At 41.7% G+C, this 27,309-nt stretch overlaps 1 protein-coding gene across 6 annotated transcripts in view; it reads right to left on the bottom strand.

Moving 5' to 3' along the window:
• Positions 1-2,689: 2,689 nt before the first annotated feature.
• TSC2 (TSC complex subunit 2) overlaps positions 2,690-27,309 on the bottom strand; it is a 77,419-nt gene continuing 52,799 nt past the window's right edge. For 4 of the 6 annotated variants that reach the window (XM_056535578.1, XM_056535580.1, XM_056535582.1 and 1 more), the window contains 13 exons: positions 24,704-24,877; positions 22,599-22,814; positions 19,944-20,012; positions 15,467-15,624; positions 13,427-13,914; positions 9,544-9,622; positions 8,847-8,933; positions 8,418-8,604; positions 6,279-6,418; positions 6,113-6,191; positions 5,680-5,771; positions 5,496-5,594; positions 2,690-3,257 (listed from right to left, as the gene is read on the bottom strand). In XM_056535578.1, coding sequence (XP_056391553.1) covers positions 3,093-3,257; positions 5,496-5,594; positions 5,680-5,771; positions 6,113-6,191; positions 6,279-6,418; positions 8,418-8,604; positions 8,847-8,933; positions 9,544-9,622; positions 13,427-13,914; positions 15,467-15,624; positions 19,944-20,012; positions 22,599-22,814; positions 24,704-24,877 — 2,033 coding nt within the window. In that variant the 3' untranslated portion in view covers positions 2,690-3,092. The remainder of the gene's footprint in view (positions 3,258-5,495; positions 5,595-5,679; positions 5,772-6,112; positions 6,192-6,278; positions 6,419-8,417; positions 8,605-8,846; positions 8,934-9,543; positions 9,623-13,426; positions 13,915-15,466; positions 15,625-19,943; positions 20,013-22,598; positions 22,815-24,703; positions 24,878-27,309) is intronic. The other 2 variants (XM_056535581.1, XM_056535583.1) reach the window with 1 other exon arrangement.

The raw sequence follows: 27,309 nt of genomic DNA, 5'->3' as shown, positions 1-27,309 counted from the left end.
ACGCCATGGTGTCAAGATGGCTGCCATATGTGTACAAAAAAAAGCCCAGTGGTGACTGGTAACAATCTGAAGGCTGGATCAGTGGTCTCCAAACTGTGGCCCTGCAGCCTTTGCAAAACTACAACTCCCAGCATGCCCGGACAGCCGTTGGCTGTCCGGGCATGCTGGAAGTTGTAGTTTTGCAACAGCTAAAGGGTCTCAGTGTGGAGACAGACCACTGATCTAAATCACCAGCGAAAGCAAAAAAAACACATCATTGTTTATGGCAATTTTTGTTGCATATGGCTGGCTAAGAAGTGAACCTGTCATCACTTTCATGCTGCCTGAATCACAAGTCATTGGGGAGGTCCACAGCGATTTCTCCTGCCCCTTCAGTATTTGATAGATTTTTTTTGTTTTTGTTTGGATATAGAAATATTTATTAATATAAAGAAAGATCAATACACACTGGAAGGGTGGGAAGAAGTCACTATGGAGCGCCCAATGACTAAAGTGAACCTGTCATCACTTTCATGCTGCCTGAATCACGTATCATTAGGACAGTCCATGGCAACCCACCCTCTAGGGTGGGGAAGAAGTCGCCATGGAAATGGAAAACTGCAGAAAGGGTCCCCCCCCCCCCCCCCCCCCCAAAAAAAAATTAATTACAAATTGGAAACCTAGCCTGGAAGAAGTAAAAAAAATAAATAAAAAAATAAAGATCTGATAAAATACACCTAGTGCTTGAAACAGCTGTCACTACTGGCGTTTCCAGTGTCCATCTCTCCCTACATTGATGTGTAGAATACCGCGTCAGCGATAAAGAAATTACCTTCTGCACAGAATCTTGGTGAGGGTCATGCTTCATTTCTACCTGTACTATAGTGGTTAGAACAGGGTTTCCCAACCAGAGTGCCTCCAGCTGTTGCAAAACTAACTTCCCAGCCACCTCCTAGTGGCACCTTGGTTGAGAAACAATGGGTTAGAAGCAGGGCTCAAGTCCTGCAGGAACGTATGGGAATGGAGAACACAGTCAGAAGAGAACAGTCATAGCCAGCTCACCGCTTCTGTAGACTTGAAGCCATACACTCCATATAGGTTCCGGAAGCAAGGAAGATGCAGAGCCGTTCCCTCGGTACATATACAATGCAAGAAGGATTCCAAAAATAGGAAAGGGGTATCCAGCTCCCAGGAAAAAAATATTGAAAGTCCAAAATTTCATTAAACCATTTAAAATTCAGCATGAAAGAAAACACACAACCAGTGAGTTAAAATCACAACGCCGACGCGTTTCAGACCATTAGGTCCTTAGTCATGGCACAGAAATGACTCTCAAACTGTCCATCTTCATGTAGTACAAAAAAGTGCCTTTCCCCCACTTGGAAGTTCGGCATCTGCCGTCACTTCCTGGGGAGGGATTCTTCGTGCGAGTCAGAATCCAACAGCATTAACCCGTTCATATATTTCATTGACCAATAGTCTCATATATATCCACATAAATGAATGAATAGAATCAAAAAAACACAGAAGCACAAAACCAAGGAAAAAAGGGGGGGGGGGGGGAAACAAAAAAAATTCATAATATACAACAATATTTCAGAGCAAAAATATATATAATGCAGGGTTGCCTCACTGTATATTCTGCACACATCAATTAAATCGTATTCTAATAAAAGTAGGATAGATCGTTGCGAGAATTCAACCCATTAGGGGAACGAGGATCTAATTTTAATATCCAAAAAGCTTCTCTTTTAAAAACCGCATGAGGCCAATCACCACCTCTTTGCAGTTGAGACACTGGTTCTAAACCCGTAATCTGAATTGATTGCGGATCACCTGCGTGCATCTCCGAAATGTGTTTGCTTAAGCCAGAGAGTGCACGAGAACCACCAAATTCTTCAGGTTTTGCACTGAAGTGTTTGTATAGCCTCCTTTTTAACTTCCTCGAAGTGCAGCCTATGTATTGCACATTGCATTGTTTGCAAATTGCAGAATAAATTACATGCGTTGTCTCGCCATGACTAAGGACCTAATGGTCCAAAACGCGTCGGCATTGTGATTTTAACTCACTGGGTGTGTGTTTCTTCTTTCATGCGAAATTTTAAATGGTTTAATTAAATTTTGGCTTTTAATATAATTTTTTCCTGGGAGCTGGATACCCCTTTCCTATTTTTGGAATCCTTGCATTGTATGGGAATGGAGTTCCTCCACTTTTTCCACAGCAGGGACACTGTTCCCATTAGGCTAGGTTCAGACTACGGAATTTCCGCCTGCAATTCCTCTTTGAAATTGCAGGCGAAAATTCCGCTTACTAAAATGTATAGTGTAGTGAATGGGTTTCCGTTCACAAATGCAAACTTCGGAATTTGTGAAGCGGTAATTTGTGAACGGAAAATCCACTTGGAAATTTCCGCCTGAAGAATAGGGTTGCTCTTTCTTCAGGCGGAAATACTCGGAGCACATTGCAGTATATTGGAGACTGTAGTGTCCGCGCGGTCCTAGCGCCGACTGATTCAGTCAGCGCTGGCCACACTCTGAATCTCCGGGCGGAAATTTTCTGAACGGAGATTCCGTAGTCTGAACCTAGCCTTAGAGTCCTTCAGGACCAGCCCTTGGGTGGAAATCTCGAGTGGTTATAAAGGTTGTAATTATGCAACTTGGAGAAAAATAAAAAAAAATAAACACATTCTGGTATGGATTATAGGTCCCATTAATATTATTTTTAAGTCTTTTTAATTGGTAACTGTGCAGAAAAAAACACAAAAACAACCAAAAGCAGTAACGCTCACCCTGTGTGTCCAACTTTCTGACAGTTCCTGTGATCCATTGCTGGGTGACTTGTACTGATCACATTACAGAGGGAGGGGAGTGGGGGGGGGGGGAGGAGGGGGGGTGAAGTCTTTAATAAATTAAGATTTTTTTCAATATTGAAAATAATTTAAAACCGCGTCTCCTAAAACGTCCGGTTCTTATCTTTGCTACATGAGGCCCCAGAAGGTTTCAGCATTCACTGTTAAGTAATCTGTGCTTGAAGTAGGGACCAAACCTTTCCTTCTGTCAGTTCCTTAGGACGTACCAATAACTCAGTCCACCTGCCCCCAGAATTGTGGGTTTTAGGCAAATTCAGTGAAATCATCCACAGCCGAGATGAGCCGAGTCCGCTGCCCGGTTTCAAAGGAGCCGCTGGCCGATGGAGGGTTCTGCGGGGGAGTTTTGTTGGAGAGGTTGTGGATGGGATAAGGCATGTTCGCTGTCATTTCTAGCAACTCTTCATGAATCTAGAAGAAAACAGATCGCAAGTAAAAAAAACACAAAAAGACACCGGGGAGATTCATCAAAACCTGTCCAGAGGAAAAGCAACCAGTCAGCTCACCAGGCCTTGTTTAAAATGAAAGAAGCGATCTGATTGGTTGCTATGGGCAACTTTTCCTCTGGACAGGTTTTGATGAATCTCCATTGTTCATATTTTACATCCTTAGCACTTAATAGAATTCTGGTGTCCTACAGTCTAGGACCAAACGAGTATCACGGTATTTTTGTAACTTTCGGCGGTTCCACGGTATATCACGGTATTTCCTCCTCCCCCAAATTATCAGCCCAGCGCTGCGCTGTTCTGCCCCCCCCCAATTAATTATCATCCCACTGAATACTCACATGTGACCCACTAGCGCTGCCCTCCTCGTGCTGTTTGTTGCGGCCGCCGGCGCTGACACAAGGTAAACAAAATAAACTAACGTACGTTCTGACGTTGGCCTTACGCTGGGGACGGGAACGTCTGAGAGACATCAGCCTATCACCGGCCGCAGCGATGTTCCGCCTCGGCCACTGATAGGCTGAGCCCACTGTCATGTATGGCGCTCTGGACGGCTTCTTACATGACAGTGGGCTCAGCCTATCAGTGGCCGAGGCAGAACATCGTTGCGGCCTGTGATAGGCTGACGTCTCTCCGACGTTCCATTCCCTAGGAAGCAGATGAGGACGGTACCGGACCAACGGGAGGTAAGATAAAGTTTATTTTGTTTATTTTTTGCAGCCCGGGCATAGGGATACCGCACAGTATAGGGCAGTGGTCTTCAACCTGCGGCCCTCCAGATGTTGCAAAACTACAACTCCCAGCATGCACGCTGAGAGTTGTTTTGCAACATCTGGAGGTCCGCAGGTTTAAGACCACTGGTATAGAGTGTCAGCGCCGGCAGCCGCAACAAACAGGAGGATGGGGATGGGGAACGCTGTAGGCTGATAATTAATTGAGGGGCAGAACAGCGCTCGCGGGCAACATATGATTAGCTCCCCGATGTGGGGACAGCGCAGCGCTGGGCTGATTCATTCCCGAAGGGGAGGGGCCAAACCGGTATTGCGGTATGGGTTAAAATTCATATCATGCAGCACAAAAAGGTCGGTATTCGGTATGAACCGGTATACCGCTCAGCCCTATTACAGTCACCATTAAGTTATAGATAACAGCAGGAAGGAGGTTACAGAACAGCTCAGATAGTAGCCAGGGTGGAGGAGGAGCCCTGGAGGAAAGCTCACTTAGGATAAGTTTCGACTTTTTTTTGATGATGATGTCATGTGACATGGGGCATTATCCTGCTGGAAGTATCATCAGAAGATGGGTGTCAAAGGGATGGACATGGTCAGTAACAATACTCAGGTAGGCTGTGTTTTTTATACCAGGATCAATTGGTACTACAGCTGGAATGGAGACTCCTCAGACCAGACAACGTTCTTCAATCTTCCATTGTCCAGTTTTGGTTCCTGTGTGAATTGTGGCCCCAGTTACCTGTTCCTAGCTGACAGGAGTGGCCCCCAGTAGGGTCTTACCCTTCAAAGTGGATTGCCCATCTGCTTCAAGGTTGGCCGTGTTGTGCATTCAGCAATAATAATTTCCATACCTTGGATGTAACCAATGGTTATTTAGGTTACTGTTGTCTTTCTGTTATCAAACCAGTCTGCCCATTCTCTCTGACCTCAACAAGGCATTTTCCTCCACACAACCACCACTCACTGGATATTTTCCCCTTTTTTGGACCATTCTCTGTAAACCCTAGATGTGCTTGTGTGTGAAAATCCCAGTAGATCAGCAGTTTGCGAAATACTCCGATCGGCCCGTCTGGCCCCCAACAACCATGTCATGTTCAGTCACTTAAATCCCCTTTATTCCCCATTCTGATGCTGTTTAAACTTCGAGTTGTCTTGACCACGTCTACATGCCTAAATGCCTTGCTGCCAGGTGATGGGCTGAGTAGCTATTTGTGGTTAATAAGCAATTGAGCAGGTGTACCTAATAAAGTGTCCGGTGAGTGTATAGGCATAGAGAAAATGTAAAAAAAATAGAACTCATCCAGCACATTGTAGAGGTTACAACAGTAAACATTTTGTTTAATAAAGACCTTTGAAGAAAACCTTTTTTTGCACCCAAATTTTTCTTCAAATTTTTTTTTTTTTTAAGCCTATAGTGATCGATGTGTGCGAGATTCCACTAAGTCTGACGACACGCCCTCCGGGACACTTACCTTTGGTCTCATTTTCTTAATGTGCCGCAGTCTGGCGATCCACTTTGAAGGGTAAATGTCTGTGGGATTAGATCTACTGTGATGAACCTGTGAAGCCATCTGAAAAGCAAAAGAAAAACCCATCACGTTGTAAATAACACATGACCGAGACAGTTAAACACTATAAAAGGGCAACCGATCTCACATTTGAGTGCAGCGCCATCTGGCGGGCAAGAAACGGCAGGTTTTTATCAGACACTATTTTAGCAACTGTGATATCGACCAGTCCTTCCATATCTACAAAAGAAAAAAAAAAGACCTTCAGAATTTAGTTTATTTCCCAACCAGCGTGCCTCCAGCTGTTGCAAAACGACAACACCCAGCATGCCTGGACAGCCAAACTCTTTATGCTGGGAGTTTTATGGAGCCAATGCTTGCAGTGTTTCCCAACCAGGGCGCCCCCAGCTGTTTCAAAACTACAACTCCCAGCATGCCCGGACAGCCAAAGGCTGTCCGGGCATGCTGGGAGTTGTAGTTTTGCAACAGCTGGAGACACTCTGGTTGGGAAACAGACTACTGGAACCCCAGTGACAATTTTAGGGAGATTTCTTTAAAATCATACGAAAATCTGCATTTACCTTTCCGACATTGTAAAGTCACCAAGTTGCTCTCACAATCCAAGGGCTGAATGTTCACGTCCACAAAGTTAAACTGACCCTAGAGAGACGGGATAAGATTTAATGTAAATTAAATTAAAGTAAATTCAGTCGGACAGGGGGTGGGGGGAAGGAAAATGGGGCGTACCTTAAGAGTCCCCAACTTATAAAATTCCCCCGAGTCGTTGTAGACGATATTCACAAAGTTGTTGCCCACGTGTCTCTTCTTGTTGCAGCGGTAGGGGTCTATCTCATTGTTCGGCATCAATGTAGTGATTTGGAATATGACTGAATAAGATATATGGGGGAGGTTAAAAAGGGTATTCTGAGTCATTTCTTTTATTATTAATTACATTTTTATTTTAAACATATTTAAGAATATTTGGTGATTTATTTATTTTTTTTTCTTCATCTTGAAATCTTGCAGTTCCCATTCTGACCACTAGGCAGATACTTCCTGTCCTGTCTGTGATTAGGAAGAGGCTGCTTGAAAGTGATCTGTACAAAATTACAGTATTAAAATAAACGATTATACCAATAGATATAGAATATAATAGATGATGCTAGCAGCTCAGCCTCCCCCTCTCTTCAAAAGGTATCAGAGTTCACCCAGTAACCTTTTTCCATTTATATCAATGGTACAGATCATGTTTGTCTACTGTTGCCTGCGTCCATACGTACTGCTGTAAAGTGTAGCTCTAAATGCTGTTAAAAAATAGCTCAGACAAAAAATGTTTTACCCCATAATAATGAATACACACACACAAAAAAAAATTAATATTAAATAAGAAATTAGAACATTGAAAAATCAGAATTTTTCTTCAATATCTGGCTCTAATTCATAAATAAATAAATAATATTGAAGAAACTAGAAAATGGAAAAATTTGAATTTCTCTTCAATATCTGGCTCTAATCTATAAATATAAAAAATAAATAAATTAATTAATATTAAATATTTATTTATGGGTTAGAGCCAGATATTGAAGAAAAATTCATGTTTTTCCATTTTCTAGTTTCCTAATTTAATATTTAATTTTTTTATGGATTAGAGCCAGATATTGAAGAGAAATTCAAATTTTTCCATTTTCTAGTTTCTTCAATATTAAAATTTTCTAGCTTCTTATTTAATATTAATAGTTGTTTATTTTTTATAAGAAGCTAGAAAATGGCAAAAATCTGAATTTCTCTTCAATATCTGGCTCTAATCCATAAATAAATATTTAATATTAATATTTATTTATTTTATTTTTAATATTTATTTAAAGATTAGAGCCAGATATTGAAGAAACATTCAGGTTTTTCCATTTTCTAGTTTCTTATTTAATATTAATATTTATAAAAAAAAATTTTTATAAGAAACTAGAAAATTGAAAAATCTGCATTTTTCTTCAATATCTGGCTCTAGTCCATAAATCAATATAAAACATTTAATAAATATTTATATTTAATAAGAAACTAGAAAATGGAAAAATCAGGAAAAAAAAATTCTTCAATATCTAATCCATAAATAAATAGATATGCAAAAAATAAACTAAATATTTGGGGGTCTGGGTGAAATCTATATCCCTCATTCACTTGGAGCATCACGGCACGTGCGTTGTTTGGGGTCAGTATGGGTAATGCCCACACAAGCAATCCGCAGCCACTAAGTTTTGTCCTGCCAAAGCCACCGATTGGCTATTCGGAATACTCCTTTAGGGCCTATTCACACGTACAGTATTCTGCGCAGATTTGATGCGCAGGATTTTCTGCTGCAGATTTCAATGTAAAAAAAAATGACTGAACACAGCTTGAAATCCTGCGCAGAATACTGTACGTGTGAATAGACCCCTGTCCTCTCGTACATTTTGCCTGCAGCGGCCACTGCAGGCGAAACGTGGTATTGCGTGTTGACTAGAGATGAGCGAACTTACAGTAAATTCGATTTGTCACGAACTTCTCGGCTCGGCAGTTGATGACTTTTCCTGCGTAAATGAGTTCAGCTTTCCGGTGCTCCGGTGGGCTGGAAAAGGTGGATACAGTCCTAGGAAAGAGTCTCCTAGGACTGTATCCACCTTTTCCAGCCCACCCGAGCACCTGAAGGCTGAACTAATTTATGCAGGAAAAGTCATCAACTGCCGAGCCGAGAAGTTCGTGACGAATCGAATTTACTTTAAATTCGCTCATCTCTACCATTGGCTTCAATGGGTAGCAAAATCACCTGTAAAAAATATGCGGCAAAAATATGCATACTTACCTACCCTAACCGGGTTTTCCAACCAGGAAACATGGCTGCGTCATCCTTACCTTGCATGATGTCATCGTGCCAGCAGTAAGTAAACTGTCCGTCATCTCCGCAGCCATCCAACCCTCCGAGAAATATCTTGTCGGGCTGAGTGTCCTTCAGCTCAATCAGCTTTCCCAAACCGGTGAGAAACTGCGTGTACCTGTACGACCCGTGTTCATTGGATAGGATGGCACGCTCGTTGCCAATCTTTATTAAAACGAAACATGGATTAGACCACTAGGACCCCCTCACCCAACTTGGGAAGCAGTAATGATCTAGATGAGAGTTTTCCCCAACCAGGGTGCCTCCAGCTGTTGCAAAGCTACAACTCCCAGCATGCCCGGACAGCCAACGGCTGTCCGGGCATGCTGGAAGTTGTAGTTTTGCAACAGCTGGAGGCACCCTGGTTGGGGAAAACTCTCATCTAGATATAATACCTAGACACCTACCTGTCCTTCCCCAACATACAGGACCCCTATCTTGTGCGTGTCGTAGCTCGGGATCTGGTCGAGAAGTTTCATGGTTCTTTCGAATGTCTAGGAAGTAAAAGGGACCATGAGAAGACTGATAAAAATCAACATAACCTTAAAGGGGTACTCCGGTGGAAAAAAAAGTTTTATTTTTAAATCAACTGGTGCCAGAAAGTTAACCAGATTTGTAAATTACTTCTATTAAAAAAAAAATAAATCTTAATCCTTCCAGCACTTATTAGCTGCTGAATACTACAGAGGAAATTCTTTTCTTTTTGGAACACAGAGCTCTCTGCTGACATCATGACCACAGTGCTCTCTGCTGACATCTATGTCCATTTTAGGAACTGTCCAGAGCAGCCTATGTTTGCTATGGGGATTTTTCTCCTACTCTGGAAAGTTCTTAAAATGGACAGAGATGTCAGCAGAGAGCACTGTGCTCGTGATGTCAGCAGAGAGCACTGTGTTCCAAGAAGAAAACTATTTCCTCTGAAGTATTTAGTAGCTAATAAGTACTGGAAGGGTAAAGATTTTTTAATAGAAGTAATTTACAAATATGTTTAACTTTCTGGCACCAGTTGATTTAAAAAAAAAAAAAAAAAAAAAAAAAGTTTTCCACGGGAGTACCCCTTCAAAAATAAATAAAAAATTAAATAATAATGTCCATAGGGGTTACCTGAGTATTCGGGACCAGGATGGGCTTGTTGGACTCGTCCCCGAAGAAGGGAGAGTGGTACAACTGCAAGAACACAAAACTGAAAGGAAGAATAGGGTCAGAGATATATACATATGCGCCCCCGTGTACCCCCCCCCCCCCATTCACACATGCAGCCATCTCATCAGACAGTCATACAAGCCAAGTCTATACTTTTCCATAAGGTCGTCAAAGCCACTCCCACAACATTATGACATTCACTTCGGTCTCATTCACACTGTGGAAGCTTCTTCTACGGAGGATAATCCACTGGAAAACTTTTTTTTAAATTTTTTTTTTAAATCAACTGGTGCCAGAAAATTAAACAGATTTCTAAATTACTTCTATTTAAAAATCTTAATCCTTCCAGTACTTATCAGCTGCTGTATGCTCCAGAGGAAGTTGTGTAGTTCTTTTCAGTCTGACCACAGTGCTCTCTGCTGACACCTCTGTCCATGTCAGGAACTGTCCAGAGTAGGAGCAATTCCCCATAGCAAACCTCTCCTGCTCTGGACAGTTTCTGACACGGACAGAGGTGTCAGCAGAGAGCACTGTGGTCAGACTGGAAAGAACTACACTTTCTCTGGAGCATACAGCAGCTACATACAGCAGCAGATTTGTTAATTACTTCTATTTAAAAAAAATGTTAATCCTTCCAGTACTTATCAGCTGCAGTATGTTCCAGAGAAAGTTGTGGTGTTTTTCTGTCTGACCACAGTGCTCTCTGCTGACACCCCTGTCTGTGTGAGGAACTGTCCAGAGCAGGAGAAAATCCCCATAGCAAACCTATCCTGCTCTGAACAGTTCCTGAAATGGACAGAGGTGTCAGCAGAGAGCACTGTGGTCAGACAGAAAAACACAACTTTCTCTGGAACGTACAGCAGCTGATGAGTACGGGAAGGATTAAGATTTTTTTAAATAGAAGTAATTGACAAATCTGTTTAACTTTCTGGCACCAGTTGATTAAAAAAAAAATAATAATAAAATAAAGGTTTCTGGTGGAGTACCCCTTTAAAAGGGCCGCAGCACTCAAGATTTTGCGGGTTTTACAAACGTCTAATTCTTGGTTAGTGTGTTTGTATAGTTTTTGATGTGCCCCAATTGGCCAACTTGTGTCATTATGGGACAAATTTGTGCCAAAAACTGTAGAGGAAAAAAAAGCTAAGGCAGGAGTAACAATTGCGCGGTGTGAACAGGCAATGGCGTCCGGTACTGTATCATGAGAGAGGGAGGAAGGCGCCTCATGTGCGGGATCAGTAGATCTTGCAGGTGGGGGTAGGGGACGGTGGTTCCCAAGCCGCTTACCAAAGTTGGTTGTGCGCCCACACACAACAAGGTTAAGAGCAGAAGAGATATGGAAGAAGGTCCACTGCAGCCCTCCTAGGTAAGAGTAAAATCAAAACCGAATGACCAGGGAGTCAGGAGTTTGTCTGGCGCAGAGAGGAACCATCAGGCAGCCAAGTAAAATCAATGGATTTATTAGATGCAACGCGTTTCGCTGCGCATGCGCAGCTTCATCAGGCATGGTACTGTATCATGGTAGTGACACCATATAGCAGAAGGCTAGGGGTCTGAAGAGCGCAAGGGCATGGCCAGGGAGCAGTCATGTGACTTAAGAGTGAGGAACACGATTACACCGCCTGGTAGAGTGACCAGTTGGTATCCTGTAGGGCGTGCGGAGGGCTAGAGGAACCCAATGGGCGCAACGAATATGACTTGTCCCGTATCAGGTTTGTGACACAATGAAGCACAGAGATAGGCCCTGCAGAATATAAGTACACCGCCTCCCAATGGGTAATATGACCCCCAGCTCTGTATCCTGTAGCAAGACTATGTACGGCAGTGCTTCCCAACCAGGGTGCCTCCAGCTGTTGCAAAACTACAACTCCCAGCATGCCCAGACAGCCATCGGCTGTCTGGGCATGCTGGGAGTTGTAGTTTTGCAACAGCTGGAGGCAGTGCTTCCCAACTGGAGGCAGTGCTTCCCAACCAGGGTGCCTCCAGCTGTTGCAAAACTACAACCCCATGCTGGGAGTTGTAGTTTTGCAACAACTGGAGGCATCCTGGTTGGGAAATACTATTGATTAGGGGTACCATTTTTTTAAGACCAAGTACGAGTGCCAATACCAATTACAGATACTTTTTTTCAATGTCACATGAAAGTTTTTTTTCTTTTCTTTTTCTCTTTAATGGGAAAAAAGTTTTATTTATTTATTTATTTATTTTTTATAAGAGAAAGGGCTTTTTTATTTTATAAAAAATATATATATTTTTTTCATTTTAATTAAAACTTTTTGAAAAAGGGGGAGATTCAAATTTTTTTTTTTTATTAGGGAAGGGGTTAATTTGCATTTATAATTATTTATTACACTTTTTTTTTCACCATTTTTTTTTTAGTCCCCATAGGGCACTTTCACTTGCAATCTGTAGATTGCATACACTGATCAATGATATGTCATAGCATAGCTTTGATCAGTGCACCTTTATTAATGCCTACAATGGCTGGCTGCAGTAAAGGAGCGACAATCGCAGGGCACGGAGCACAGTAAGGGACCTCTGGGTGTCCTCTTAGCTGATGGGGACACAGCGATTTCACCATGGTGATCCCGATCAGCATCTCTGAGCTAACGAGCAGTTAATCCCAGGACTTTTAGACGCTGTGATCAACTTTGATCGTGGCACCTAAAAGGTCAATGTGGGTCCCAGCTATGATGCGCAATCAGCTGCTGAGAACGCTGCCAAGCTTGGGAGTGGGCACAGGGTCTACATTTACGCCCTGTGTCCTCTAGGAGTTCATCCATGTGGAGAATGCAGGCGACCTACCGCACCTCCATGATACCTGGTGGCAGGAGTACCACTGGCAGGTATCGGAGACATTTGCACGAGTACAAGTACTCATGCAAATGTCCAGTATAAGTCCTGATACAAATATCTGCATCGGGACATCCCTAATTAGAGGAAATGCCAGGAGGTGTGGCAGAGGAACAGAAAAAAGCAAAGTTCTAAGAGAAGAGGATCCAGAATTGTTACATAATTGGGAACTCTGGTATATACTAGGGGCTCGTTCACACCTAATTTGACAGTTTGTTTGTGCTATACATCAGAAAAACGACCGAATGGTACGAGGACATAAACCATATAGTATAACATATAGTATAATAGTGAGTCCACAGATCTGATCAGAACTAAGATTGGTCCATTTCTAAGTGTATACCATTTTTTGAGGGACCCAAAAGCATGGCTGCCTGCATTTTTGAGTTAAAACAAAAAACACACCAACAACCACAAACACCACCGCCACCACAACCAACGCCACCAACGCCGCCTCCACCACAAACCAATGCAACCACCACCAAACCAACGCAACCACCTCCACCACAAACCAACGCAACCACCTCCACCACAAACCAACGCAACCACCACCACCACAAACACAACCACCACCACCACAAACACAACCACCACCACAAACACAACCACCACCACAAACACAACCACCACCACAAACACAACCACCACCACAAACACAACCACCACCACAAACACAACCACCACCACAAACACAACCACCACCACAAACACAACCACCACCACAAACACAACCACCACCACAAACACAACCACCACCACAAACACAACCACCGTATATGTTTAGAAATAAACCAAAAATAGTTCCATGTAAACTAAACAATTGTGTCTGCTGAATTCAAGGGATCTTTTTCATGTACACTGTGGTTGTGCGTTGACAACCGTTCAGCCGGCTTTCCAACATACACCACAATAATGGCGCTGGAACAGATGTGAACATGTCCATACAAAGCCAAGTCAGCAAAGCAGGCCAGACCTATCAGAGAGACTATTGTACCTCGGGTCTATTCCGGGCACCTTCTCGGCTTTAGTGGCCTTGGTGCTGTTCTTAAAAGCATCAATATTGATCCTTCGGCCTCGTCTGGAAGGTTCGGAGTCTGAAATGGTGTGTCCTCGGGGGCGGTACCCGCTAGGAGACTGAGGAGACTGCTGGGGCAATTCTGGTTCCAGCCTAGAAGCGGCTTCGGGTTTTGGGCTTGTTGTAGCAGAACTTTCCTCTTCTGTTCTGCTCGGGGGAGATTTTAGGATTTGGCTCTGTGGCAGCGGTTTGGGTTCTGGAGCAGGAGTTTGGTCAGGGTCTTTAATGTCGGGCTCCCGGGGCAGCTCCTGCAGGGTCTGGAGTTCAGGGGACGAGCTTGACTTGCTTAGTGTTTGTGAGGGTTGGAACGGGAGTTCACGTGTAGAACCTTCTATAGGAATCCCACCAAGTTCTGAGCCGTCCGTCTGTTGGGACGTAGAGTCCTCTTGGCTGGAGGTAGAGGACGACTGCATAGAAAATAAACACAAAATAGAACAATTCCACCATTATCTGTTACATTCATATATTTCTATATAGTAAACCGTATTATAGTAGTTATATTCTTGTATATAGGAGCAGTATTATAGTAGTTATATTCTTGTATGTAGGAGGCAGTATTATAGTAGTTATATTCTTGTATATAGGAGGCAGTATTATAGTAGTTATATTCTTGTATATAGGAGCAGTATTATAGTAGTTATATTCTTGTATGTAGGAGGCAGTATTATAGTAGTTATATTCTTGTATATAGGAGCAGTATTATAGTAGTTATATTCTTGTATATAGGAGCAGTATTATAGTAGTTATATTCTTGTATATAGGAGGCAGTATTATAGTAGTTATATTCTTGTATATAGGAGCAGTATTATAGTAGTTATATTCTTGTATATAGGAGCAGTACTATAGTAGTTCTATTCTTGTACATAGGAGGCAGTATTATAGTAGTTATATTCTTGTATATAGTAAACCGTATTATAGTAGTTATATTCTTGTACATAGCCAGTATTATAGTAGTTATATTCTTGTATATAGGAGCAGTATTATAGTAGTTATATTCTTGTATATAGGAGCAGTATTATAGTAGTTATATTCTTGTACATAGGAGGCAGTATTATAGTAGTTATATTCTTGTATATAGGAGCAGTATTATAGTAGTTATATGCTTGTACATAGGAGGCAGTATTATAGTAGTTATATTCTTGTATATAGGAGCAGTATTATAGTAGTTATATTCTTGTATAGGGAGCAGTATTATAGTAGTTATATTCTTGTATATAGGAGCAGTATTATAGTAGTTATATTCTTGTATATAGGAGGAGTATTATAGTAGTTATATTCTTGTATATAGGAGCAGTATTATAGTAGTTATATTCTTGTATATAGGAGGAGTATTATAGTAGTTATATTCTTGTATATAGGAGGAGTATTATAGTAGTTATATTCTTGTATATAGGAGGAGTATTATAGTAGTTATATTCTTGTATATAGGAGGCAGTATTATAGTAGTTATATTCTTGTATATAGGAGGCAGTATTATAGTAGTTGTATTCTTGTATATAGGAGGAGTATTATAGTAGTTATATTCTTGTATATAGGAGGCAGTATTATAGTAGTTATAGTCTTGTATATAGGAGCAGTATTATAGTAGTTATAGTCTTGTATATAGGAGGCAGTATTATAGTAGTTATATTCTTGTATATAGGAGGCAGTGTTATAGTAGTTATATTCTTGTATATAGGAGCAGTATTATAGTAGTTATATTCTTGTATATAGGAGGCAGTAATATAGTAGTTATATTCTTGTATATAGGAGCAGTATTATAGTAGTTATATTCTTGTATATAGGAGCGATATTATAGTAGTAATATTATTCTTGTACATAGGAGGCAGTATTACAGTAGTTATAAAATCATAGTTTGAAAAAACAAATCTGCCTGAAACCAAAACGGTCAGGTTTGGCATCCGGCAGATTGGTAACTCTGGGCCATTGTGGTAGTGATACAGTGAATGACCATCTCACCCTGCTGATCCCTTCAGTCTTTTTGTCTGTCTTGTCCTCACTGGTGGTGTCCTCATTACTGACAGGCTCAAAGTCCTCCAGCTCTTGGGAGCCGCTCTGGGAGGCCGCTTCTCCTTCGCCATCCAGTTGGGAGCCTTCCTCTGGTACGACGGAGGATTCTGCAATGGAGAAAGTCATGATATGACAGTCAGGATTTATCAGCACATGGTAATGGATTATAGTGATCCGTGTTACGCGGTTTATTTCTTCCTGACTCATGTGGAAGTATCACTACAGCTCTGTGGCCACTGACTGAAGATCATGTATTGTCGGAGGCTTCTCTCTACCCAGTAGAGACCAGGCAAAAGCTTCAGGAGCTACATAAATATATATGAGTGAAGCCTAGAGCAGATATACAAGTGATTTTAGGATTTTCACAGCCTTATTCCAAGATAAAATTACACTGAAGACACTGCTATGCATATTAAAGGGGTATTCCAGGGGGAAAAAAATCCTTCCAGTAGTTATCAGCTGCTGAAGTTTAGTTCTTTTCTGTCTGACCACAGTGCTCTCTGCTGACACCTCTGTCTGTCTCAGGAACTGTCCAGAGTAGGAGAAAATCCCCATAGCAAACCTCTCCTGCTCTGGACAGTTCCTGAGACAGACAGAGGTGTCAGCAGAGAGCACTGTGGTCAGACAGAAAAGAACAACTCAACTTCGGCAGCAGCAGTTTTTTCCTGGAATACCCCTTTAAAGACTGTAGAGAGATCCTTACTGTGCACCATTTTTAATGTATGCATATAATAGAGAACAGCAGGATGAGTGACCAGTGTAGAGAAAAGCAGGTACCCAGTTTCATGAGGAGCCAAGGCCAGTGTTTCCCAAGCAATGTGACTCCAACTGTTGCAAAACTACAACTCCCAGCATGCCCGGACAGCCGAAGGCTGTTCGGGCATGTTGGGAGTTGTAGTTTTGCAACAGCTGGAGGCACTCTGGTTATAAAACACTGGTCTAGATGTATTTTAATGGGCCCACAGCAAAACAACAGTAGTGGGGGGGGGGGGTATTTAGTTGCAGACGGGCTGTGGCCCCATTAAATGGACACGGTCATTAAAATAAAAAAAAATAAAAGATAAAAGTACTGCGCAGTTAATATCCAACTCCTATGGACATTAGGTTAAAAAGGGGTACTCCAGTGGGGAAAAAAAAAAAATATTTTAAATCAACTGGTGCCAGTAAATTAAACAGATTTCTAAATTACTTTGATTAAAAAAAAATCTTAAATCCTTCCAGTACTTATCAGCTGCTGTATGCTCCACAGGAAGTTCTTTTCTTTTTGAATTTCCTTTCTGTCTGACCACAGTGCTCTCTGCTGACACCTCTTGTCCATGTCAGGAACTGTCCAGAGTAGGAGCAAATGCCCATAGCAAACCTCTCCGGCTCTGGACATTTCCTGACACGGACAGAGGTGTCAGCAGAGAGCACTGTGGTCAGGCAGAAAGGAAATTGAAAAAGAAAAGCACTCTGTATTATACAGCAGATTATAAGTACTGTTAGGATTAAGATTTTTTGATAGAAGTAATTTACAAATCTGTTTAATTTTCTGGCACCAGTTAATACATTTTTTTTATTTTTATATTTATTATTAGAGATGAGCGAATTTACAGTAAATTCGATTCGTCATGAACTTCTCGGATCGGCAGTTGATGACTTATCCTGCATAAATTAGTTCAGCTTTCAGGTGCTCCCGTGGGCTGGAAAAGGTGGATACAGTCCTAGGAGACTCTTTCCTAGGACTGTATCCACCTTTTCCAGCCCACCGGAGCACCGGAAAGCTGAACTAATTTATGCAGGAAAAGTCATCAACTGCCGAGCCGAGAAGTTTGTGACGATTCGAATTTACTGTAAGTTCGCTCATCTCTATTTTTTATTATTATTATTTTTTATTATTATTATTTTTATATTATTTTTTTTATTATTTTTATATTTTATTTTATTATTTTTATTTTATTATTTTATTATTTTTTTTATTATTGTAATTTTTTTATTTTTTATTATTGTTATTATTATTATTTTTATTATTTATTAATTTTCCACCAGAGTACATCTTTAAAGTAAAGTAAACACCATTTTTTTTGCCTAGTGTCGCCTCCTAGTAGAAAAGGTCTATACCCACAGTGCAGTGTCCCCCAATGCAATCCATGAAAAAAATTAAACCTGATGTATCGGCTGCAAAAATTATTTGAGTAAATGAATGAGAAGCAGCGTTATAGCTTTTACATGTAGTAAAATAAATAGATAAAGATGTCTGGTCAGTAGAAGGGGAGGCGTGAATCAATCCTGTGTATTCTTCGGGCAGAAACAATGTAAGTTTACAGATCTATAAGACGTGACGTCCTGATACTTCCACATTACACGATCCCAATATCACTGGTTGTACAAATGGGACAATGAACATTTATAACAAAGCAAAGCACATTACAGAAGAGTCTGAGCCCGGAACACAATCATCTTGTTTCTTAGTTTACATAAAACCTTAGTTAAAAAGTTAAATATCCGCCTTAGAACACAAGTTTGTTTTTAGTCCAAATGTATTTTTAGATCTAAAATTCTGTTCAGATTTTTTTTCTTAAAAGGGGTACTCCGGTGATTATTATTATTTTTTTAAATCAACTGATGCCAGAAAGTTAAACAGATTTGTAAATTACTTCTATTTAAAAATCTTAATCCTTCCAGTACTTATCAGCTGCTGTATGCGCCACAGGAAGTTTTTTTTTAAATTTCTTTTCTGTCTGACCACAGTGCTCTCTGCTGACACCTGATGTCTGTATCAGGAACTGGCCAGAGCAGGAGAAAATCCCCATAGCAAACCTATGCTGCTCTGGACAATTCCTGACACGGACAGGTGTCAACAGAGAGCACTGTGGTAAAGACAAAAAAAAAAAATTCATAAAGAAAAGAATTTCCTTTGTAGTATACAGCAGCTAATAAGTACTGGAAGGATAAAGTTTTTTTTTTTTTTTAATAGAAGTAATTTACAAATCTGTTTAACTTTCTGGCACCAGTTGATAAAAAAAAAAAAAAAAATGTGTGTGTGTAATATTTATATATATATATATATATATATATATATATATATATATATATATATATATATATATATATATTTAAAGTATGACGGCAGCACACCAAAGTAGTGAATCAATAAAGTGTTATTTTATTCCAGGGATATAGAGACAACGTTTCAGCGGTCTCTCACCGCCATTTTCAAGTGAAAATGGCGGTGAGAGACCGCTGAAACGTTGTCTCTATATCCCTGGAATAAAATAACACTTTATTGATTCACTACTTTGGTGTGCTGCCGTCATACTTTAAATATCAAGAGGAACCAGAGCACCGAGGTTCAACTGTGCCTGCACCCACCTCACCCAAAACTGGATGTGCTGCTTTATATGGACTGTATGTATATGTGTATATATATATATATATATATATATATATATATATATATATATATATATATATATATATATATATATATATATATATATATATATATTTTGCTTGATAAAGACCTTATTGTTAGGTCGAAATGTTGCATCATTTTGTATGTATTGGGATTAATAAACCACCTTTTTTGATTTTGGACACCAATACCGGAGTGCCGTCTTCCATTTTTACTATTTGGTACATATATATTATATATACATATACACACATATACACACACACAAATACATATATTTAAAAAAAATAAATAAATGTAAAAATACATTTAAAAAAAAAATTGCTTTTTCACCAGAGTACCCCTTTAAGCTTTTTCTAATAATTTTGCAGGCAGACAGGATTATATCATGCACCTTTTCCCAACATGCAGATTTGGAGCTCTGTAAGTAGAACAGTGAAACCTCTTTGAGAAGACCACCTTAAATTGCACAGAAAAGTGCTCTTCTATAGGGGTGGTCTTCTCGAAGACCAATCTGCATAACGCTGGACTGAAAAAAATCTGGTCTGGATAAGGAAATCATCCCTGTGTATAGAAGATCACAGTTCAGAATTTTAGACCTAAACCTTGACAATGGCAAGCACTGTACGCAATGAGGGCATCAGGGCCAGCAGATCGGCCATTGGAGCCCATGAGTGTATTGATGGAGGTTACTGATCACTCCATGTCACCTATAATGCTGCCAAAGTCAGTGAGTACCAGAAGGAAACGACCAGGCTGACAAGAGTTAACATGCTATTTTAGAAGGGGGTTGACAAAAAGAAAAACCTTAGCGCGCCAAACATTAGGACAGGCCAGCCAGATGACGTGCAGAACAAGCAGCCCCCATAAAGCATTCTCTGCTCTTCATCCCCCCTCTTTAGTAGCCGTAAGCACACAAAAAAAACAGATGGATCTGGCAATTATCTGGTTAATATACAGGCATATGTCAAATGGGTCAAAACACTGTTCTGCAGCGTCCAATCAGCCGTGTATACATATATACATATATACCTGCCCAGGATATGCTCCTAAGCAGCTTCCCTGGACCACTGGACTGGGAGGCGAGAGAGACAGAAGCCACTGCGAAGGGAGAGGAAAAGCCGATTGCAAGGTGTCGCCATGATGGAACCATTCTGCTGCAGGGTCTTAAAAAGGGGTCGCAGATTTATCTAAAGATTGGGGGTTTTCGAAGAGGCTATATACGGAATATATGTGCGTACTGCTAGAGGCTAAAAATCCACTTGTCATGAGGAGCCAAGGCTAGTGTTTCCCGACCAATGTGACTCCAGCTGTTGCAAAACTACAACTCCCAGCATGCCCGGACAGCCTTCGGCTGTCCGGGCATGCTGGGAGTTGTAGTTATGCAACAGCTGGAGGCACCCTGGTAATAAAAAATCTCTCTAATGTACTTTGTTTAAAAGAAAATGAAGTTTTCTATGTTTTATTTGTGTTTAAAAAAGCTGCCACTAGGTGTCTCGCTACTTGTCCAGAGCACATTTCTCCCCCAATCTCTTGCACTGACTTTGGACTCCTGCTGGCCTGGCAGAAGTCCAAAATCAGGAAATGCAGTCTGGAGTGCTGAGGGTGTGTGTGTGTGTGTGCAGCCTTATCCAATCATAGCTCATCTCACACTGAACTGCTCTGGGCTGTGTGTAGCAGAGTGAGGGAGGAAGTTCTCCCCTGTATGGCTTCAGATGATGTCACGCCTGCTGGGGAACGCCCCCTTCCCAGTCTGTGAATATGACTGAGACTGAGGAGAAAATACAGAACAATATCAAGGTAGAAAACTAAAAAATAATAAAAATAAAGGCAGGGGGTGATTTATCATGATGGGGCAGTGAACTGGGAGGATTATAACATTTATCAAGATCATGACAGGTACTCTTTAACCCCTTAACAACGCAGGACGTATATTTACGTCCTGCACCGGCTCCCGCGATATGAAGCGGGATCGCGCCGCGATCCCGCATCATATTGCGTCGGTCCCGGCGCTCATCAACGGCCGGGACCCGCGGCTAATACCACACATCGCCGATCGCGGCGATGTGCGGTATTAACCCTTTAGAAGCGGCGGTCAAAGCTGACCGCCGCTGTGAAAGTGAAAGTGACCCGGCTGCTCAGTCGGGCTGTTCCGGACCACCGCGGTGAAATCGCGGCCTCCCGGACAGCTTGCAGGACACCGGGAGGGCCCTTACCTGCCTCCTCGGTGTCCGATCGGCGAATGACTGCTCCGTGCCTGAGATCCAGGCAGGAGCAGTCAAGCGCCGATAACACTGATCACAGGCGTGTTAATACACGCCAGTGATCAGCATAGGAGATCAGTGTGTGCAGTGTTATAGGTCCCTATGGGATAATAATGATCAGTGTGTGCAGTGTTATAGGTTCCTATGGGATAACAATGGTCAGTATAAGAGATCAGTGTGTGCAGTGTTATAGGTCCCTATGGGCGCTATAACACTGCAAAAAAAAAGTTAACAAAAAAGTGTTAATAAAGGTCATTTAACCCCTTCCCTAATAAAAGTTTGAATCACCCCCCTTTTCCCATAAAAAAAATAAAACTGTAAAAAAAAATAAAAACAAACATATGTGGTATCGCCGTGTGCGTAAATGTCCGAACTATAAAAATATATAATTAATTAAACCGCACAGTCAATGGCGTACGCGCAAAAAAATTCCAAAGTCAAAAAAAGCGCATTTTTGGTCACTTTTTATACCATTAAAAAATGGATAAAAAGTGATCAAAAAGTCCGATCAAAACAAAAATCATACCGATAAAAACTTTAGATCACGGCGCCAAAAATGAGTCCTCATACCGCCCTGTACGTGGAAAAATAAAAAAGTTATATGGGTCAGAAGATGACATTTTTAAACGTATAAATTTTCCTGCATGTAGTTATGATTTTTTCCAGAAGTGCGACAAAATCAAACCTATATAAGTAGGGGATCATTTTAACCGTATGGACCTACAGAATAATGATAAGCTGTCATTTTTACCGAAATATGCACTGTGTAGAAACGGAAGCCCCCAAAATTTTTTTCTTCGATTTTGTCGCACAATGATTTTTTTTCCGTTTCGCCGAGCATTTTTGGGTAAAATGACTAATGTCACTGCAAAGTAGAATTGGCGACGCAAAAAATAAGCCATAATATTGATTTTTAGGTGGAAAATTGAAAGGGTTATGATTTTTAAAAGGTAAGGAGGAAAAAACGAAAGTGCAAAAAACGAAAAAACCTCAGTCCTTAAGGGGTTAAAGTCAATAGGTAACAAAATAAGCTGCAGAAAATCTGCAACAAAACCTGCCCCATGTGACTGTACCCTTAACTGAATATTGCTGCTGGTTTTTACCTGAATGGAAAGTAGCTGCAATACCAGCAAGAGTATAGCTCAGTGTTTTCCAAACAGGGAGCCTTCTGCTGTTGCAAAACTACAACTCCCAGCATGCCCCAACAGTCTCTGTTCAGCAACAACTGGAGGCTCCCTGTTTGTAATCCTATTAGCTATTCCAGTGTTTCCCCAGACAGCTATAAAGACCGACCATAATGTATCGGGCATAAGCCAAAAGTTCTCGCTCATAAGAAGTGATCATGCTTGATTGGTCCAGGTGTTATTTTGGAATTTGTTGCCATAGAGAGGATTAAGGAGAGGAGAGTTCTGTGCCCACCTACCTGTGTTGGCTCTCTGGAGGCGTGTAGGTTTGCTTGCGGCAGAGCTCAGGGTGGAGGCGGGCATGGAGAGGGACTTGTACAGCGCGGTCTCTCGGTGCTCTTTGAACCTCTCGGCTGCCATGAGGGCATTAGACAGTTCTTGGAGGGGCATGTTGTTAATGTCTGAAGAGAAGGGGCTCAGGGGGTTTTCCAAGCTCATAAGCCAGCTGGTATTACCTGGGAGAACAGAAGCAGCACGATGAAGTCATATGGGAATATATACGTGCAGTCTATCAAGATTTCATCGTGGTATTATAGCATAAATGTAATGTAATACAGTGGTCCCTCAAGTTACAATATTAATCTGTTCCAGGACGACCATTGTATGTTGAGACCATTGTATGTTGATACCATAACTCTATGGAAACCTAATAACTGGTTCTGAAGACACCAAAATGTCATCCAAAAATAGGAAAAAGTGAGGATTAAAGAAAAATAATTAGATAAGTAATACAGATAAAACTAGTCCTTACATATAAAAGTAATAAAGATCTGCTGGGAGCTGTAATCACTGTCTATGTAGAGGAAAGGAGCTTCTTCAGGGTCCTGTACAGTACACAGTGTCCTAAAAAAGTAACATGGAGCCGCCCTCACCTGGTGTCCAAAGGAGCAGCTAACCCTGGTACAGGTAAAGTGTACAGAACATGTAATACATCCCTGTACTGTAGGGGACGCTACCAGACACCAGTCAGTGCATGCACTTCAGTAATACAGGTAAAGAGTAGTACAGACATGTAATACCTCCCTGTACTGTAGGGGGCGCTACCAGACACCAGTTAGTGCATGCACTTCAGTAATACAGGTCAAGAGTAGTACAGAACATGTAATACCTCCCTGTACTGTAGGGGGTGCTACCAGACACCAGTCAGTGCATGCACTTCAGTAATACAGGTAAAGCGTAGGACAGAACATGTAATACCTCCCTGTACTGTAGGGGGCGCTACCAGACACCAGTTAGTGCATACACTTCAGTAATACAGGTAAAGAGTAGTACAGAACATGTAATACCTCCCTGTACTGTAGGGGACACTACCAGACACCAGTCAGTGCATGCACTTCAGTAATACAGGTAAAGAGTAGGACAGAACATGTAATACCTCCCTGTACTGTAGGGGGCGCTACCAGACACCAGTCAGTGCATTCACTTCAGTAATACAGGTAAAGAGTAGGACAGAACATGTAATACCTCCCTGTACTGTAGGGGGCGCTACCAGACAGGAATTCAGTAATACAGGTGTTTTACCAGTGAATGCCCATTCTGATTGGTCGGTTCTTCCAGCCATTGACATGTATCACAGATCTGGACTGTCTGTACATTGTATGGTGAGTCTGGTTTCAAGTTACAATGGTCCAGAAAAGGCCGAAAATATCGTAACCTGAGGCCATTGTAAGTTGAGAGATCACTGTATCAGATCATGAAATAAAAGAATGCAAACAAAACACAATACCAACCTGTATACTTATATAGGGAACCTGTCAAAAGGTTTTCCATTCCCTATGGCAGTGTTTCCCAACCAGGGTGCCTCCAGCTGTTGCAAAACTACATCTCCCAGCATGCCCAGACGAAGGCTGTCTGGGCATGCTGGGAGATGTAGTTTTGCAACAGCTGGAGGCACCCTGGTTGGGAAACCCTGCCTTATGGGGTCACCTAAATCAGCCTTTGGAAAGTGTGGCAGGCTCCATAAAGCAGTATTTTCCATCCAGGGTGCCTCCAGCTGTTGCAAAAATACAACTCCCAGCATGTGCGGACAGCCTTTGGTTGGGATACACTGCAGGACAGAATGAGTGGAGCGGTGGCAGTGCACGCCATTAATTCCAGGGAGAATGATGTCCCCATTCTTATGATCGGTGGGGGTCCCAGCTGAGATAGGAATCCCCCCTTTAAAAATTCCTTCTTGCACAGTTTTACTTGTAATATAAGAAAACAATTATAAAAAATAAATAAAAAAAAATAAAAATAAAATAAAAAAAGATTCCAAATGCCACCGAACCAAGTGCAAACAAGTAGGAACCAGGTCACCGTCTTGGAGCCCCAGGTGCTAAGGAACGTGCGACATCTACCATACCTGTAGGTCTGCGCACAAGTATCTCTGCCCATCCCTGCGTTAGCACCGGAACGAAGTCGGCCAACGTAGCCTTCTCCTTCTTCACCGGTATCCTGCGCGGAGTCTTGTCCGCTCTGCTTCCAGGAGGTGTAGATAGAGAAAGACCTTCAGATCCTGCTCTTAGTCCGTGACCACCTTAAAATTAGAAGAAAAAAAAAAGAAATAAAATAAAAGAAATAAATCCCCATGTTAATAAATTAGTAGAAAAAGCTATAGATGAAATAATGGCAGATAAGCAGCGACAAGAGGCGGCGGCGTACAGGCTGAGCCTAGAAGGGCTCCTGGGAACGGATTGGTCAAAAAGGCCACTGACCACAGGATATGAACGAGAGGGGGGGGGGGGGGGGGGGGAGGGACAATGGGTTCAAGCAGATAGGAAATGATTAAATCATCACAGAACTAGAAAGACAAGTATAAAATCCACCACAGATAACACAAGGATTACAAGGCAAGAACTTAAAGGGATACTCCGGTGGAAAACTTTTTTTTTTCCCCTTTAAATCAACTGGTGCCAGAAAGTTAAACAGATTTGTAAATTACTTCTATTAAAAAATCTTAATCCTTTTAGTACTTATGAGCTTCTAAAGTTAAGGTTGTTCTTTTCTGTCTAAATCCTCTGAGGACACGTGTCTCGGAAAACGCCCAGTTTAGAAGAGGTTTGCTATGAGGATTTGCTTCTAAACTGGGCGGTTCCCGAGACAGGTGTCAGAGAGGATTTAGACAGAAAAGAACAACCTTAACTTCAGAAGCTCATAAGTACTGAAAGGATTAAGAATCCTTCCAATACTTATTAGCTGCTGAATACCACAGAGGAAATTCTTTTTTTTTGGAACACCGAGAGCTCTCTGCTGACATCACGAGTGCAGTTCTCTCTGCTGACATCTCTGTCCATTTTAGGAACTGTCCAGAACAGCATATGTTTTCTATGGGGATTTTCTCCTACTCTGGACTGTTCTTAAAATGGACAGAGGTGTCAGCAGAGAGCACTGTGCTCGTGATGTTAGCAGAGAGCTCTGTGTTCCAAAAAGAAAATAAATTTCCTCTGTGGTATTCAGCAGCTAATAAGTACTGGAAGGATTAAGATTTTTTTAATAGAAATAATTTACAAAATCTGTTAACTTTTTAGCATAAAAAAAAAATAAACATTTTCCACCTGAGTACGCCACTGGCCAGTGTTCGGAACATTTAGTTCTGAAGGCTATGTGTGCGCGCTCTGCGGGGGTAAGCCACGCCCTCATTGTTCCATCAAGCCACGTCCCCTCAATGCAAGTCCATGGGAGGGGGGTGACCACGCCCCCTCCCATAGACTTGCATTGAGGGGGCGTGGCCAACCCCCGCAGCACGTGCACACACACAGCGTTCGGAACTAAATGTTCCGAACGCTGGCCAGTGGAGTACCCCCTTTAATTTAAGAGCCCCATGACATGGTGCGATTGTCTGCCTATTCAGCCAATAATCGCCCTCTGTAATAGGGGCTAAGATCATCTGACCAACAATTAGTTGGCCAAAAAGGGCCCCCAAAATCCAGCACTCATTCTTGCAGCCCTCATCACCCCGGTCTGATAGGGATCGGCACTAGTTTACAGGGTGGCTCAGCGCATCTAATACGGCCCTTAAAGCGGTACTCTGGAGGAAACAAAATGTTTTCAAATCAACTTGTGCCAGAAAGTTAAACCGGTTTGTAAATTACTTCTATTTCAAATTTTTCATCCTTCCAATACTTAGCTGCTGTATGCTCCAGAGGAAGTTGTGTAGTTCTATAGTCTGACCATAGTGCTCTCTGCTGACATCTCTGTCAGTGTCATGAACTGTCCAGAGCAGGAGAGGTTTGCTATGGGGATTTGCTCCTACTCTGGACAGTTCCTGATATGGACAGAGATGTCAGCAGAGAGCACTGTGGTCAGACTGGAAAGAACTACACAACTTCCTCTGTAGTATACAGCAGCTGATAAGTACTGGAAGGATTACGATTGTTATAGAGAAGTAATTTACACAATCTGTATAACTTTCTGACACCATTTGATTTGGAAATATTCTTTTTCCCTCTGGAGCACCCCTTTAAATCACTATAGTGCAAACAATCTGCTGTCACTAGGGGTTAAAGATCACAACACTTATTAATGAGCACATCAAATGGTAGCAGCAGTAATCACTACAATGAACACAACACTTTACATTAGTAGATATTCCATCCGTTTTTAAAGCCATCACCCACTGACGACTCACCCACTGACGACTCACCCACTGACGACTCACCCACTGACGACTCACCCACTGACGACTCACCCACTGACGACTCACCCACGAGTATTTTACTGAATTTGCATTCTTTACAGTAGTGATCGCCAATATCTGGCTTCCCAGCTGTGGTCAATCAACTCCCAGCAGTCCAATTGCAGTCAGGGCAAGATGGGCGTTTCATTTTCACAGCAAGCTGGAAATCAAGCTGGCGTTTGTGCACTTGCATATAGCCAGGCATCCGTAAGCCACATAAGGCAATACCCAGCTCCTCTAGAGTGTTTAAGTGGTGTCCCTAGACCAGTGTGCCTCCAGCTGTTGCAAAACTA

The sequence above is a fragment of the Hyla sarda genome, chromosome 8, assembly GCF_029499605.1.
Source record: "Hyla sarda isolate aHylSar1 chromosome 8, aHylSar1.hap1, whole genome shotgun sequence".
In the NCBI taxonomy this organism is placed as follows: domain Eukaryota; kingdom Metazoa; phylum Chordata; class Amphibia; order Anura; family Hylidae; genus Hyla; species Hyla sarda.
Note: the sequence above shows the minus strand (reverse complement) of the source record. Positions and strands in the feature narration are given on the sequence as shown.